The sequence below is a fragment of the Falco naumanni genome, chromosome 4 (genome assembly GCF_017639655.2).
Source record: "Falco naumanni isolate bFalNau1 chromosome 4, bFalNau1.pat, whole genome shotgun sequence".
NCBI lineage: Eukaryota > Metazoa > Chordata > Aves > Falconiformes > Falconidae > Falco > Falco naumanni.
Genome location: NC_054057.1, coordinates 77,603,026 through 77,620,737, shown reverse-complemented (window position 1 = coordinate 77,620,737; position 17,712 = coordinate 77,603,026). Strand labels below are relative to the sequence as shown.

Sequence of the window (17,712 nt, the reverse complement as noted above, 5' to 3'; positions counted from 1 at the left end):
TGGGTCCATGCCAGGGGAGGTTGTGGTGCTACACCTGCAATCCCAACCTATCTCCTGATGGTGCAGACTTTCCTTTAAGTGCCAGGTGTTTTTCAGACTGTATTCTATAAAGATTTATTTCTACTTTACTGAATTTTTGACTTACCTTTGTCATATTTACAAGGACTGCTGATTAGATATAGTCACGCTAGGCTACTGTGTAGCATAAAATTAGGAATGTACTTTTGTCACCTGGCCTCCCATGCATTAAAGTTATTTTCCTAATATTAGGCCAGTTTTATTCCTGGAAAGCTGCAACAAGAACAGAAGAAACCACAATCTTTTTACTTGTCGATAACTGTCTATTTCAGGTTCTTGCATGAACAGTGAATTAAGGTGTTTTAGGACTAATAAATCATTGCACAAGATCTAGGAGCAGTTGCTAGTACAGCACCCCATGGAGGCTGACCAGTTTGGAGTTTGGGCCAGCTGTGCGTTAGCTGCGTTAGGGCTGGCCACACACAGCAAACCCTCTGAAACAGGCCTGCAGAGCCAATAAATTCATTATTATTACTTTATTGGCCACTCACAAAGTTATGCCGGTGCACCACACATGCCACAGCATATGGAAAATACATTGTGCTCTACAGAGTGTGCAAACACAAGCCAGCCAGACTATGCACGACATTTAAGAAAATGCCTTTGTTCCTTTGCTGTTTTTTTGGCGTTACGAGATTTCACAATTTCCGTGCTGTTTTTTGAAACGGGAACCCTCCGGGACTTTTGGCTTACAACGGACACGGGACTGCTTAGCACACTTTATCGCCATCTTCCTCACCCTTCCCTTGCCCGATATTGCCTCAGGCCCCCGTAGCACTGCGGGTGTGGGGGTGGGGGGTCGGGGTGCGGGCTGCTGGGCGCGCCCGGGGGCGGGGGCCTGGCCTGGCCCACGCGTTTCCCGCCGGGGCCGAGCAGCGTGGGGCCCGCCGCGTGCCTGCAGGGCGGGCTGCAGTTGGCGCCGCACCCGCGGAGCAAACGAGCAGCTTCCCGCCTTTTTCCCCGCGCGGCGCCCGCAGAGCAAACGAGCAGCTTCCCGCCTTTTTGCCCGCGCCCGGCGCCTGTGAGGAAAGGCGGGAAGACGGCGGCGGCGCCGTGCGAGCTCACCTCCACTAAGACTGCGGAGCCCGGTGCGGAGCGGTGTTTACGTTCCGGGGCGGCAGGGCGGAGTTCCGGGGCGGAGCGTGCGCGCTGGCCGGCTCGGTGTGGGGCTGTGCGGGAGGAGGGACGGGGTCCAGCAGACGGAGGGCGCCAGCCCCGCGGCCACCATGAGTGGTGAGTGGCGGGTTCCAGCGGGGTCCTTTCCGTTACCAGGGCGTGCTCGGTGGGGCTGCCGGGTCTCTGGGGCACTGTAAGGGCTGGTGCGGCTCTGCGCTCCTCCGCTGCCTGTTCAGTCAGGTGTGGCCCTGTCCCCTGCAGGCCGAGGCTCTTTCTCCCCCCGGCGGGGCTGGGGGCCGTGGCGTGGCGTGGCGTGGCGAGGCGAGACGCAGGGGACCTTGGCCTCTGCGGCCCCGCGGCGCGGGACAGGGCACAGCCCTTGCCTGCATCACCACGCCCCGCTCCTCAGGTCGGCTCCCCAAGCGCCCCAGAAGTGGTGTTTTACCTCGTTTTAAGTCCTAAAGCCCTGCCCTTGAACGTGACACCGGCTCAGCACAAGCGATGCCGGTCTCGGGGATCTCCGTTGCCTCAGCTGTGCAATAATGATAATAATAATAAATTATACGAGCTTACTAATATGCAGCATGTAGTTGGTGAGAGGTGGGAAGCACAACTAGTGGAAAGAGCTGTCCCTTCCAGTATTTAGGGTGTACGGTTGCTGTTTAACATGGTCCTGAGGAGGACCCAGTCGGTTGTGAATGTGTTCGTTTCTGGCCTGCGCCTAAGAGTGAAGCAGTGGTGGGTGGGTGTGCCAGATCCTGAGGTTTTTGAGTTGTTTGTAAGGGGAAACATTTAAAAGCTTTGCATGAGATTTGAGACCCATAAACTTAAGGGCTGGAAGAAGCATAGCCACTTGAATGGGCCAGCATGGAAAGTTATTTGGTAGGACGGAGGAAGAAATTTTAATATTTTTTTCCTGTAAATATGTAATAAAACAGATTGGCAAGGTTTGTTTGGGTTTTCCTTAAGAAGGGAGGTGCTTTAGTAAATGCTTTCATGGGTCTGCTTATACAACTTCAGTAATGGAAGTTGCAGACAACACTCTGAACCTGAAAGCTAGACTGTATGTTTATCTCCTGCCCTGATTTAATACATGGTGAGATCTGTTACCAAAGATAGTAAGAAAAAATTGAAGAGTTAACCAGAGTAAGTAAATGCTACATGTTTTACAGATAGCAGTTGTTTCTGAAAATGAAACAAAAAATGAAAACACTTCAGTTGTATTTTTCTCTGTTCTGTTCTCACCTTTGTGGTAAGAAGAAAACAAAAGATTTTTATGGAAGAAGAGATGACATTGAAAAAAGAAAAGATTATTGTGAGGAAACCTGTTCATGAGCATTGTGAAAAATGCAAGTAACAGTCAAATCTTTCAAACCATGGGAAAAGAAAGTTTTCTACATGTGTCAGATCTTGATATGATACAGACTAAATCCGAATTCTGAAGTTTTTGAGTCAGCATTTTCACATGGAAAACCTCAGCCCTTCAATGATGAATTCAGACTGGGACTAGCCTTATGCAAACTTGTGCAAATCAGAGCCTAAATCTTCCTAAGAGACTCATCTTTGGGAGTTGTATTTGAATTCTGTGACTCAAAAGGCAAGATGGCACTTCTTGGGGCATGAAGCTTCATCACATAGTTATTTTTAATACCTTAAATTTTAATTATTATTATTATTTTTAAAAAAGAGATACAGGTTTATGAGAAGACATTTAATTACTTATAATAGAATAATGCCTAAGATGATGTTAAGGCGAGTAGTTCAATTGCATGGCTAACCTACCCATGTGTAGCCCTTGCCAAGACCTATATGACTCTTCCAACAGTTTCGATTACACAGCAAGATAATGAAAAGAACACTGATTTTGCACTTTGCCAGACATTACTGCTTTACAGTACTGTACTTTTCTAGAATATTTTCAGTATTTTTCCAGAATAATGTAAGTGGAACAGATCAAGACAGAGAAATGTGTATTGTTGTCTTGCTTGTTTCAGATAAGGGAGATAGCTGATGTTAACATCACAAAATTTAACCCTGACCTTTTTTTTTAGTGGCTGTAACAGCACTGTCCACACTTAACTTCCCTGCCCAATTTTTGCCCTTAAAAGTAAAAGGGCTGTTCCTAAGGGCTGTAATTATTTTTAATGTATATTTTTTTTAGCTACAGTGTATTTCTAGTGGTTGTGAATGTAATGTCCTGTTGCTTAGCTATAATTATTTGTAATGTATGTTTTTTTAGCTACAGTGTATTTCTAGTGGATGTGAAAGTAAGGTCCTGTTGCTTAGAGTATTACTTTAATATTAGTAATGCTACTTACTAATTACATACTTGCATTGGACAGAGTTGCATAGGCTAAACTTTAAAGGGAAGTAACACAAGGAAACTAGATTTATGTAGTTGTCAAGTTTTAGAGGTGTTGTCAATTGTTTCATGAGTTTAAAAAAACAAAAATGTGACTAATTCAGGATCAGGCAGTATAATCATAATAATATAGTACAAGGTAGTATTTAAATTAGGTCTGTGTTTGTTTTGTCTTAAACTTGTAACCTCAGAACCTGTACTAGAGCAAGCAAAAGTAATTGCAGTCTGAAATTTTGCATACAAGATTTGAAGAAGTATGTAAGAGCAATCTGAGATTATTATTTTTTTTTAACCTATATGCTACATGTAGTGCTGAAGAGAGCTGTATCTACAAAGAATTGGATGAAAATCCTGTTTTCCTTTATTTGCATGTTCAGTTTTCTTCTGCTGTAGCTGTGGATGTTTCTGTCAGGGTAGAGAGAGGATTTTGTTTTAAAAATAGGAAAGCATGACCCTGAACAACAAAAAATGACATGGGTCACAGAGGCAGGTGCAGTACCTGAGCCCATTTTTAACCCTTTTTGACTTGATGGGAGGAGGAGTTTCTTTAAGTTTCTTAGGTTTTGCAACCTTATATTTATGTTTTCACAATTATTTTTAGACTCATGTAGGAACTTCCTTTTTTATTGCAATAGTCTAATTATAGCCTTTTTTCTGAGTAATGTGGTTTTTATGCATTCTATGTTTTGTAATTTGTGTGTGTGTTACTGCATTTTTTACTGCTATTCTGAATCAGTAGACGGGTATTTTGGTCAGTTCATAATACACTATTAGTCTTTAAATCAACTAGAGTTGATCACACTTAATTGGTGCTCTTGTCTGAAAACATGCCTTTTTTTTAGGACTTATTTTAGAAAATGAAGACTGTAAAAGAATGATATCTTAAATAAAGTTGGTAGAGACTTATTTTTACCTTCCATCTACTTGAAACAAAACCATTGCTAAATAGTACTAAATTTTTCTAGGATTATTACAAAGGAAAATATATCCTCTGATTGAACAAACACACAATATCACAGTTTTAAAAAAAATGTTAGACTTTGTGATTATTCTTCTACCTGCAAGATTTCTATGGTAAGCAGAGCAATAGAAGAATTCTGAAGACATGCATTGAGCAGAAACCTCGGCCGGCCTTCCGTATATACATTATGTGGCGTCATAGCCCTGTTAATGGTGAAGGTGATCTGAGCTGTTTATGGAAATTGTTGGCTGTAAGCATGTGTAGTCATAATTGTTATGAGTACAAATTTACAAGTAAAATGAAGACAAAATGTGCATTACGCTGTACTCAGTCTGTGTAAATTTAAAGCTGTTTGACATCACAGGGTTTAGTGTTTTAGAACATTAGTTAGCACAGTGATTGTCTGTAGGTTTTCTGTATTTATGCATTTTTTTTATGTTGTTCACAGTCTGGTATCTATTTCCAAACCATTTCTGTGTTACCAGATAGATACAAAGATGCCAAAGAGATGTGAATTTAAAAACTAACATGTATTGCATTTGGAAGACAAGCTTAACTCACATACTTGGTATTTTCATTTGATATATGTTTTTTCAGATCATGATATTATTAAGTCCATGCATTTTTCCTGAAGTTGTCTCAAATTCTTAATATAGAGACAAATGTTGCGTTATGTCTGTTCTTGCAGGTACGTGGCTAGCATAAGACTTTAGAAGTAATGTGTTTTGAAACAGTAGAAAAAATCTGCAGATTTGTGTATTCAGTGTTACTGTGCATGAAGTGTTGTACTAAAATTTGAAACGTAATTGTTTTCCTTATTTTACAGTTATGTGATTTATTATAAGGCATTTAGATGCATAGACATGTGTCTCCGTTTTTGGTAATGAATGGGTGGTAAGAACACTGAATATAATTCAATAAAATTGTAGTCTCTGAAGGAGCACAAAGACGAGTAGCAGGGATTATATGAATTTAACCTTATGTTCACAGTGGCATAACTGGCATAGTTGTTTGAAAGTTAAAACCTACTTGGTATGGTGTTATTTTCTGGAGTCCTTTAGTAGCATTGAACATCATTTGATCTTCATCTTCGTTTGCATGCACTGGAATATCTGACTAATAGAACCAAACCTCATACATCACATGTCTGCAGAGTTTGAGTCAGAGTTCAGAATCGGAAGTACAACTTCTTGAAAATCCACTGTAAACAGCTAAATAAGCACTGTGAAGCTTAGCTAGCTAGCAGCTGCATTGGCATATTTGTCCTATTGTTTTCTTTATTGTGATATTGTGTGTTACAGACTTACTGTGGGGTTTTTCTTCTAATCCCATATTTAACATGAAAGGCAGAATAATTTCAGTAGGACAAATTCTGTCCCCTTCCTGCTGGTTTAGGAGCAAGTGCTTTGAATGGGATTATGAAGATAGGAAACTGGGATTGGGACCTCACAGCGTTGGACAGCAAGAGGAAGAGACATGTATATTTGATGTCATCTCTATTTACTAGAGGCCGTATTGCATGGTGTTTGATTTTCAGTATCTGAACTTAGTCATGCAGAGTTTTGGTAACTGGCTTTTAGTCTATGCATGTATTAGCTGTATGTTCTTTGAGAGGAAAAGAAGAATAGAATGACTTGAATTCCAGAGAGGTCATAGCGTTTTTTTAAGGATATTTTGAATTTAAGCTCAGAATAAAGAAATAACAGAGGTGATGTAGGTTAATTAGACAATAAATTTTATACATATTCATGGGAGTATATAAAGCATATTCTGACAAGCAAAGTAGTATGCTCTTTGTTGTTGAAGTGAATGAGAAGTTAGACTGTTTTGCATAGTTGCTTGTGCAGTAACAAACTAGATTATCAGGAAGAACTGTGCTGGTAGTTAAATTTTAAGGGATTTATTGTAACAATTGCTCTCCATTCACCTATCTTAAAACTCCTGCAGTAAGGTTGTGTGGCAATAAGAAGATATTCCTGCTGTGTCTCATTTTCCATTCTTTTCTTGTGCTATGATGATACACTACCCTTTATAGTTGTCCCAGTATGAACATCTATGGGGTTGCAGTGCAAGCTACATCATACCTCTAATCCAACAAAAAAGAACCAAACCAAAAAACCCTCAAAACCAACAAAAACATAGACTAGGTCAGTTTCAGGCTTGAAATATGGCCCCATAGGTGGTTGTGCTAAGAAGCTAGGGATAAGCTGTGATAATTGTGCACAATTATACTGTATTTGGTATTGCTGCAATATGTTATATCATGAAACCAAAATCTTACTAAAATAAGACTCTAGATGTTCTTTCAAACAGTATTTGTGCATATTAGAGAAAGGCAACTTTGAAACATCAAACGCAGACTTACACTGCATCATTTTACTTAGAGAAAATAAATTAGGAAATCTAACAGAATAATTGGCATGGAAAGAAAGTTTTCAGGGTCCTGGTGTTGGCCTGAATTTATTTTCTTAAAAAAATATTTATTTTAAAACTATACCGTTTTGTGGTATTTCAGGTTCACAGAACAGTGACACTAAAAGACAGTTTCTTCTAGAACGACTACTGGATGCAGTTAAACAGGTGAGAAATGTGATATGCATTTCCACAGTATACTTACTCTGACTTGTCAGTACTAACAGGAACTATCTTTGCCCCTTTTTTCTCTTTACCAGACAAAGGAGAAATCTTGTCTTTCACACTGTACTACTGAGTTGTATCTGCTAGCAAACAACTATTAGGCAGTATTTGTTTAAAGTTCTTGTTCTTGACAGATTATAATTGTAATATTTGTACTATAAATATATAAATTATACATTATAAATAGATGTTATATATTATAAATATAATCTAAATTAGAAAACATAAATATGTATTTGTAATACTTATGACTGAACTAAATTGTAGCTTACTGCAGAGGGTAAACTGTTAACATTTTACAGTAGCAGGTTTTTTCTTTGCACTAGGATTTTGGTGAATGATCAAAATACAGGTAAATATGATATTTACTTATGTAAGTATGTATCTTGCATCAATGTGAAGTTCTGCAAGTAGAATTTCATAGACTGGATTCAGTTTAGGAGAACTTGGGAAGCAAAAGAATGCCTCAAAAATAAGCAAATGACATGTTTTATAAAAAATAATTCTTCTATAATTGTAGCACTGAGCTGAATAGGAGCATGTTTGTTTTTGTGGGTGTACATTTAAAACTCAAAAGTACTAACTTTTACTCAATTTTAAATTTATTGAGGGACCTGCAGGTATGTTGTTCTGGCTAGCAAGAACGTATTTCAACTGCAAGAGTAGCCCATTAGTAGAACATGATGCTGTAAAGCACTTCTTGGTTGCAGACTATATTTTCCAATGTTTTATTTTGTACTCCTTTTTTAATTATGAATTTGTTTCTTACTTGGAAACATTTTGGAATATCAAGTTTGTTAGTGTAACAGAAATTTCTTAAAATCTCTTTATTGCAGTGTCAAATACGATTTGGAGGAAGAAAAGAAATTGCTTCAGACTCTGATAGCAGGTAAAATAGCCTAAGAAACTTTTAACATGCTTAGATTATGTATCATAATGAGATAAAACATGGCACAAAACACTTGATACGTTTAAATAACCCCCAGTTCCTTTTGTTTACACACTGACATAGGACTCTGAATTCTTCATTGTTACAAATTTGACAGCTTAAGAGTGTTTTTTGTGAAGTTACAAGTGTTTAAGTGGCTGCAGAGTTCATGACAAAAGCACTGAATTCTGAGGTCTGAACAGAGGTTGGGAAAACTTATCTTCCCTATAACATCTTTTAAAAATGAATGCATATTTATTACCGATACACCTGTTTCTTGAATCTTGACATTTAAGCATCAAGTGTGTTTAACATAGTTATTAAGAAAATTTTCATTCTTAGGTTTTGTTATTCCTGATGTTTTAAACCTGTTTTTCTTCTTTTTCTGTACAGTAAGATGTTCCTTTTTAGTAATGTAAGTTAAAAAATGTCATTTGCTTCCTGTTAGTTTCATTTGTTGTTGGATATGGCATATTGGTTTCTAAGGCTTTTAAGAAGATGACTGGCAGACAGAAAATTGCAGTGCTTTTTGTGTCTTACTGAGTCTTTGTCAGAAGCTGTCCTATTGAAGAATCTCAGATAAATAAAACACCAGGATTAAATGCAGTTGCTTTTTTGTCCTTTTTCTTGTGTCCTTGAAGTTTGACTTGGCCTTTCAGGAAGAAGTTAATTATTTGTTGACCATTTATAAGCGATGCATAAAATTCTCTCCAATCCCCTCCCAATTCAATCTTTAAGAACATGTCTAAGGGTATGGTTTCATGATTTCTGGAGAGCCAACATAGCAATTCATTGCTACTGAAGGGGTGGCTAGGATTAATGTTTTTCCTCAATGTCCCTGACTTCAGTACTGCTCCCTTCCACCACCTTTTTAAGCAATGCCTGGTGATCATCCAGTTCTCTCTGAATTAATTTAATAAAAGAAGAAATAATGCAAAAGGGGTAACTTTCTGCCATTTTAGTGAGTTAAATCAGTAAAACATCTGGTGAATGCTGGAGATGCTGCAAGGGTGCAGCTAGAAGTTGTGGGAAGTGCAGATGAGAAGGAAGAAGCAACAAGGGGTGAGAGGGCAAACCCATCTTGTTTTGGGAGGAGCTTGTAATGCAGCTCCTGCGCATTACCTGTGTGTGAAACTCCAGGCTAATGCTATTTCATGGCAGCTGAAGCCTGTCCAACTTTCGGCTATTACTGTCACCTTGTCCTACTCGTGGCTGTTTCACCCTGCAGTGTTTTGAGGAAACAGAAATAGTGTTTTGTTGAAATAGCGTAGTGGAAACAGTTCAGTACACGGTCTGTTCAGTATAGGGATTGTTGGACAGAAGCTAGTGCGAGGGAGGAAGCGAGAAGGTGCAGGTGGGATAAAGGGATGGTGGGGCTGAAGCACCTAGCAGTTGGACTGGCTGTGCAGCTACAGCTGCTGGCACAGAAGCACCAGCTAGAGGTAGTTATTTAATCTTCACTGTTTAGATTATGTGAGAGAATGTTTTGGTGATGTTTGCCTTTGTAGTACATGGCATGAACTTGCCTAGAAGGAGGTACCTCCTATGCAGAGCAAATTCCCTGGATCTAAAATTTATGCTTTGTGGCTCAGTTTGCTTGAACAACTGCTTTACTGCAGTTATTTAATAATTCGAATGATGAACTGTAGTATTTGTCTTCTGGGTTAGGATTCCAAAGATACAATGCTGGCCAAATTTTACTTGTAAATATTTTCCTTAGAATTAAGTAGATGTGTGAAATAATGGAATATAACTAGTCAGTTGCAGGATTGAAAAGGAAGTAGAAATGACATTAATAGATTTTTTCCCTAAATTCCATGATATTTGAGGATGTTACTATGCTAAATATTGTGAGATAATTTTAAAAAAGAGAATAGTCTGAGAATTTAGATCAAAATCCAGTGAAATCCATAATTCTCCAAGCAGATTTTTTTGTCTTTGAGATTATAATTGTTCAGAGTTCTACTGTGTCTATGTACACTAGACTTCTCAGTGTTTTTCTATATTGTTAATTTTAACATGCCCCCATGATGCTATCTAGTAAATATATGATGTATATTGGGCATTGTAGGATACTGATTTTTTTAAAAAAATTTGTTTTACTAGTAGCTTAAGTTTTCCTGTAAAATGCTGCACAGCTTTAATTCTCAGTGCATATGGATTTTTAATAATATGAGCTCTTTCACAGAACCTAGTTTCTGTTCTGCTTTTTCTGAATTGAAAAGTTCAAGTACTTTTGTTTTTTTTTTTTCTGGGGGGGGTCACATATCTGGAGGAATTTCCATTTTCAACAGCAGCAGTCTTTTTGCAAAAATGAATCAACTGCTCCACAATCATCTTGAGTACTGTTTGAATTATATTCTGCTTTACTAGTAAAGTTTTCCTAACAAAGTAAAGTTTCCTAACATAGATGTACTAGAAAGCATTACACGTTAAAAGCTCTTCTGTCCAGAGCAATTATGGTAAGTAGACCTCTTTTTCTGTCAGGCTTCTCCTGAGATGTGCTTTTTTTGTGACTCTGCATAGAACTCTGTACTTCTGGAATGCTGGGGCAGAGTCCTGAGCCACTCTCTCAACTGTTTTTATTTATTTTCTTGAACTTAGTTAAAGTATCTGTCCTTCCTTTTAATAATCAGCTTTGGCAGCCAGCTGACAACTTTCTCAAAGCTTAACTATTGTTTGTTTAATGGCAAAATAAAACTTGGAGAAAGTAAGATTTCAAACAAACAGATTGCATTCATGTCTGTTAAACCTTAAGCCGTACTGTTTTCTGTAGGTTACAATAATATTCCTTTGGCAGGCTGAATTTTAAAACCTTGCTGTTTTTACAGTGTTTGTACCTGTGTGAAAATTGATTAACTGGGTTATGTTTAAAAAAAATCAGGAATTTTATAATTAGTATTGTAGAGAACAACATCAAAACCTGAAGATTCAACACATCTCCAGAAAAATCTTTCTTATTTTCCTATGCCTAGGATTTCTGAAGGATATTAAAATGTATGATTTATTGTTTTTCAAGGCTTGACTTATAGTTCTATTACAGACACATAGACTAATGTGAGTTATCAAAATTTTCTGTTGATTTTATAGGAAGTTACAGTATATTCTCAGAAAATTATTCATTGCACGTGTAGTACAAAGCAAACTTATGAAAATGTAATTGCATTACATGAACCGTAGGTAACCTGAAATAACATGGCTAACAACCACTATAGCAGGTGAGGATGATTTCTCAAATTGATTGCCAACTCTGAATGTAATTTGTGCCCCAGCTTTAGATAGTCGTGATGAGACTGTGGGTATAAGTAGATTATACTGTTTGCAAATAATGAGATTAGTGTAGACAAGGGGTCTTTAACTACATATAAGATCATGGTTCACCTTTACATTCTCTATTCAGAGATTTGGAATAAACCTGCTCTGTAGAAACATAGTTCATTGTTGTTTTCACGTGATTTCTGTAAAAATTCTGTTGCAGAGTCACTTGTTTGTGTGCTCAGTTTGAAGCTGTGTTACAGCATGGTCTGAGGAGGAGCCGAGGATTAGCATTAACAGCAGCAGCAATCAAACAAGCAGCAGGTTTCTCCAGTAAAACTGAAACAGGTAATTTGTTAAATGCAACTATTGTATTTTAAACAGTTGATAAGCACAAGCAAGTGATATAATTTCTAATGGAGGTTTTAAGCAATGCACCAAACTGCCGACTGTTTGTAGCATACTCAATACAGCATGAAAATGGTTATTGCTTTCTTAATGTAGTTTAACTTTCACGCCAAATTTCTCTAGAAATTTTGATGTTTGGAAATCTGTACTTCCTACAGTTCTGTCATGAGTAATATCATTGGCAAATGTCTTTTAAATTCTGGTAGGCATAAACATTGTGTAATTGTGCTGTTAAGTTCTATAGCATCACATATGTTTAAGTATTGATGTAATTTTAAAAGCAAATTTACATTTCTTGTATTGGTTGGGTTGTTTTTTATTACTTTCTCCACATTTAAAGGAAAGATTCCTTTATTTTTGTTGCCTTCTCTTCACCTTGAAGTTTCCCTTTGTTTTTTTATCAAAAGTACATGAAGGTGTTAATCTTCATCACTTTTGCTGTGAAGTTTGACATACAGTATCTTTTTTTTCTTAAACAGGGTACACATGCTATAAATAATTGTGATATGTAACACATAGAGGGGGATTGTTTTTTAAATATGTTCAGTAGTACTAGAACAGTTAATACATTTTGATCTCCAGCATAACTTCCAGTTACACCAGATAACTGCATATAATGGGTATTACTTTAATGCAAAATGTGTAGTTTGATACAATGGTGGTTTAAAATTGCTGTAATAACTGTGTTTGCTGTGGATGATAGGGTGAAATGTTTGGTCTTGCATGCTGACTTTCCTGCTAATGGGTCAGAGCCTGCAGACTTAGCTTTTTTGGGGAGCTAAAATAGCTATGCTTTTAGGGAATTTGTTGTTTCCCATGTTTGCCTCTTTTACTTCGTAATGGGCGAGACTTGACATTTTGCAGACTAAATGAACAAGCAAGCAAAATTCAGCTGTTTACATAATCTTTACAGATTTTTCAGCTCTTCTGGATGCTTTTTTTTCTCCCATGTGTGTGCTTGTAATTGAGGATTTGGTACTCTGTGGTCTTTTTCAGCTCTGGGTAGTTTCCATCTCTTTAATGAGTAGTGATTTGGTTATCTGCTTGTGATCCCGCCGCAGACTGCAATTGAGAGCCTTATGCTTTGTTGCAGAGAATGTTCTCCACTGTTGCCCTCTCAGATTTATGCAAGTAGTGTGCCTTCCAGTTTGAGGACATTGTGTATAATTCTTATGGTTTCTCTCTTGTCTGTTAGTAACCTCAAGGTGCATGGAATTTTTGATCCTGTCTTTTAGTGGTCATATGTACAAAGGTGCATCTCTGATGCTTGGAAACTTAGTAACAATTTAGCTGTATGTTTGTGTGATTGTGTCTCTCATTTGGGGCCTTGTCAGTGAGATGATGTGGAAGAAGAGGAGAGTCAGTTATCTAAGGTACTGAAGAAGTAGAATTGAAGAAGAAAACATCATGTAAGAAACGTCATCTTTAAGAAACTTAAGAAATGTATGGAAGTTCAAGAGCAAAAATGTGGCTGCCTTGCGGCAAAATTAATGCTGTACTGTGACAGAGAAGTTTTTTTTTTAGTGGAAATTACTGGGTTCTGGTGCATTTATCTTTGTGAGTTACAGTGGTGTATTGTTTTTGGTTTTTTTATTTTTTTTTTTAATTCCTGAAAGCAGTTGCAAAGTACTTCTACATTTTTATCACTTTCAGGCAAATGAGCCTGTTGTGATTTATTTTCCATTCTAACATAATCACAGGTGTTGTCTTTTTCTTCAACATAGTGGAATACTGCTGTTTAGGGTATACCTTCAGGCTTTGACAACTGAAAAATAAAATTGTTCAGCAGTGGTTTTTATTTGAAAATTACAGGTACTTCAGGATAAATTGTACTTTCAAATGACTGTAAACAGTGTAGCATCATTTTGCATCTAAAAGCTTCATTGTTTTTTTCTTTGTTTTTCTTAAAATAAAAGTTTTAAACAAAAACTCCAGTAGTGGTTCTTTGGAACCATGACTTAAAAATCCTATTTAAAATATTTTAATTTTTTAATATATATTCAAGTAAACATATTCCTAATATCAATGTGATTTAGTATCAATTGATGGCATGGTCATTACAGGCATGTGCAGCTCATTTATATTAAGCAATCAACAAAATCAGCAAACAATAAAACTGTGTTCTGTCTTTACTTTTTAACAATATGAGGGTGTCTTCATTTAACTCCAGGTGAGTTTATGTGAGAACACTGTAGCTGATGTAGTATTTGTTAAAAATTATTAGGACAATGTTGTTGAAAGAATCTACATAGATTCCGTTGCCTCTGGCTGCTCTTTCTACTGTTTTATCAGGGATTCCAAACTCGCTGAAACCTTTCTGCCAGTAGTAGCAGTAATAGTTCATAGCAGTGTTTTTTCTGCACTCAATCAGAGGATCATAGGCTAATTGAAATTGGAAGGGTCTTCAGGAGGTCTGCAGTCCTACAAAGATTGTCTGCGAGATTAAAGGAGGTTGCCTGGGGCTACATCCATTTGGGACTCGAAAACCTCCAGACTGTACAACTTCTTTGGTTAACCATGTTCCAACGTTTGACTGTCCTCATGATGAAAGAGATTTTCCTAATATCCAGTCTGAGCCTCTCTTGCTTTAACTTACACTTGTTGTGTGCTGGCCTGCTATGTGCTGATGCCATAGTAGTAGTTCTGGTGCTGCTTATTGCCATAGATTGATGTATATGCTTTGATGCTATAACTGTAGGATAGTAATATCTATTTAAAGATAGGTAAACCATGGCAGAATTACGGGTGTGATTTGTTCACAGCCTCATGGCACATCAATACCAAAAATGGAAATGTATTTCAAAATTGTTGCAAAGTCACAATATGTTTATATTTCTACTACTTTGCATCTTATAGCTTGCTTATGAATAGTAGGATATTGTAGACTAATGCTGAAGGCTAATATAGTAAAATTATTAGTTGCTGTGGTTAGAAGTGAAAATCGTAGACTGAGGCTTATGGAATATAAACTTAGTGATACTCTCGATTAGAATTGAAACAACTAATATTCTAGCTATAGCAAAGAATGTTGTACTCCGAGACACTTGTGACAAATATGAAATTGTTCATTAGTTACTTGACAGAAAGACACTGAAATGCACAATGGCTGCACATTTAAATTGTTTACTACTTTTTATTTTGCATAAGGTGGCAACGAACCTGACTTTAAATTGATCTCTATGCTCTCAGCTTGAGACATGATTGCTATTTGGTACTGATTAATGATTGATTGTATTGCAGTTATCGGAACTACGACATTATTAAAATTAAATAAACTGTTTTCACAGAGTGATTTATATTTGGGTGAATTGGGCCAGTGTCTTCTTTGCCCACAGTATAATTATACAAATTATATTTTATGGTCATAAAATGATCTTACTTCTGAATAAAAAGTATTGGATTATTTGCTATGAAAAATAATATCAACAGTTAAGACTTGAATTTTCGTTTGCCAGTACTCTCACAGAAGAAAACTTAGTCATTTGAAAATGCTGCTTATTACTGTTTTTATGAAGTATGTAACAGAGGGACTTAGAGTATGGAATGCTCTTACATTATTTCTATTGGATAGATTTTAATTAAAAACTTAACAATAATCCAAATTTAAAAGCTTTTAAAAATCCTTGATATATGTAAATATGAATAAAATCCCCTGTACTCTCACATGAGCGTATTTCACCAAAAGAAGTTGCAAGCTGTAATGAAAAACTACTAAAATTCTGACTGCATGCACTTTATTTAGCAGAGAGAGAGAAGCATCATGGATGGCCTTTTCTTAACATTTTTACTACATTAAAAAATATTTAGAAAAGTGATAAGCAAGGAATTGCAGGACCAATAATATATTTTCTCTCGTGTACATTTTTTTCTCTGTTTTGAGGAAATTTTTTACCTGTCTTTAAATATCTGCTTTATGCTGCCTACATTGAGATTATGATCAAAAGCCAGCGTAATAATTGAGGTGATAGTGCACCATTCACTTGTACAATAGAATTCTCCTTTTTTTGTTAAAAAAAAAAAAAGTTGAGCAAACACATTCCTTAAACTGTCAAGAGTAGTATGTCTTCCTTGAGAGATTGATGTGTTTTAAAGTTTTTTTTGTAATGCTTGGGTTTTCCAGATTTTTTTCTCTTAAAAATATCCTATTTGCCTTAAATTCAGTCTCCTAATATGTTACTAACTGTATACATTAACAGCTTTCAAACTGTTCTAGTTATTTGAGTAGTTCTATTTATAAAAACGCCAAAGCCACATGTCTGTTATTGTTAATGTTTAAGATACTTTCAAGCAGTATGTATTTGATGCAACATTAGTGACTAACAGTTGCCAAACGATACCATATAGTCATGATTCAAGTCTTTCAGATGAATTGTCTGATGTTTGGTTGTTCTTTTCACCCTGAGAAAATGGTAAGAGGTGAATTGTAATAATATGTCCTTAAAATATGTTCTTATTCAGTTAGGAATATGTAAAATACTAGGTATTCTTTTGTACGTTTACAGTTACTGATATAGATTTCTGTTATGTCCAATCGAGAAACTTGAGGCAACTGCCGAAAAACTTTTTATCAGTTTTTGGGGACGGTAAGGAAAATATTTTAGTGGAAAGGGGTATTGTTGCCTTTTAAATGTAACACACTTGTTTTTTCAAGTAACATGAATTTGTCATTTGCATGTCTGCAAATTCTGCAGCTACCTGTTCCTTTGGACTTAGTTTATAACATTTTGCAATCAGCAGTAAGATGGAATCTCAAGGAATCTTTTCCCTTTGCATAATATATTCCCAGCTGAACATATGAATCTGTTCTGTGGATGAAATAATAGCTTAAATGTGCTTTAAAATGTTAATTTAATTAAAAAATGTGAGACAATCCTTTAATGCGTGTGTTTGGCTTTTTCAATGAAGTGAAAAGTTCTAAGTTTTGTAGAAATAAATAACCTATTTTAACTGGAGAGTTGTATGAACATGGTAAATGATTCACCTTTGTTCGAAGTTATATACAGTTACCTGTTTGTTTTATAAAATTGCATGTAAATGCATTCAGGTATGAGTTAGAGTTTTTTGGTGGAGTTTTTATTACATTTATATTTTTATTTTTATTTTAGAGCCAGTGTTTTGGTACTATGTGAAAGAAATTCTGAATAAACATGAACTACAGCGCTTTTACTCTCTGAAGACAATTACTACAGATATTGGTAGAGGCCGTGCTTGGTTGCGCTGTGCATTAAATGAACATTCCCTGGAAAGATACGTTCATATGCTGCTTGCAGATAAGAATCGACTCAGGTACTGTATTTGCTATCTTTGTAATGCAGGAAGTGTATTGACAAATGAAGTGCTGAGATGAAAAACAACAACCAACCAAACCCCATCTGTAATAGTACACCATGCTGTGCTAGTTAAGCCACTTAACCTCATACTTTTGTTCTGAAGATAGTGGCTTGTGCCTGTATCAACATGTGACCTGAAACCGGCTTCATTCTAGCATGTGAGAATATACATTTCTATCCTCATCTTAATTTCCATCCTCTTTCTCAATTCCCTTAGTCTTTCAACAGTTTCCTCACTGAGACCTTGACACCAAGCTTTGAGGTGCCCCTCTCATTCCATTAAAATAGTACACGGCTGCAGCCTTGATCTTATCAGTGTATCAGTGGTAATTGCCTGTTGCCTTTTGGAAATGCTTGTGCTGTAATTGAAAAGCTCCAGCAGTCAAGCAATAGGTAGCTGATCACTTGGAAGTGCTTTTGTAGCAGTTTGTGAACCTTCTTGTTAGAGAGTTACTGAGAATAACTTACTATGTGGTGTGAAATTCTAAGGTACTTTGGATGTGCAAAACGCACTTAAGTTCATACTTAACTGGGTCCTATCTTTTTTCTCATACATCTGCAGCTCTTTTTGAAATTTTCTTTTTCTTTTTGAAAATCTGGGTTATTAGTAACTGTTGAACATGATCAAGTCCAGTGG

At 36.7% G+C, this 17,712-nt stretch overlaps 1 protein-coding gene across 2 annotated transcripts in view; it reads left to right on the top strand.

The window, feature by feature from the left end:
* The first annotated feature begins 1,218 nt into the window (after positions 1–1,218).
* Positions 1,219–17,712, top strand: part of SNX29 (sorting nexin 29) — a 103,921-nt gene continuing 87,427 nt past the window's right edge. For both annotated transcript variants that reach the window (XR_005827833.1, XM_040593847.1), the window contains exons 1-5: positions 1,219–1,311; positions 7,033–7,097; positions 7,991–8,043; positions 11,561–11,685; positions 16,851–17,031. Coding sequence is in view for 1 of the 2 variants with exons in the window: in XM_040593847.1 (XP_040449781.1) it covers positions 1,305–1,311; positions 7,033–7,097; positions 7,991–8,043; positions 11,561–11,685; positions 16,851–17,031 (431 nt within the window). In the remaining variant the exon portion in view is untranslated. The remainder of the gene's footprint in view (positions 1,312–7,032; positions 7,098–7,990; positions 8,044–11,560; positions 11,686–16,850; positions 17,032–17,712) is intronic.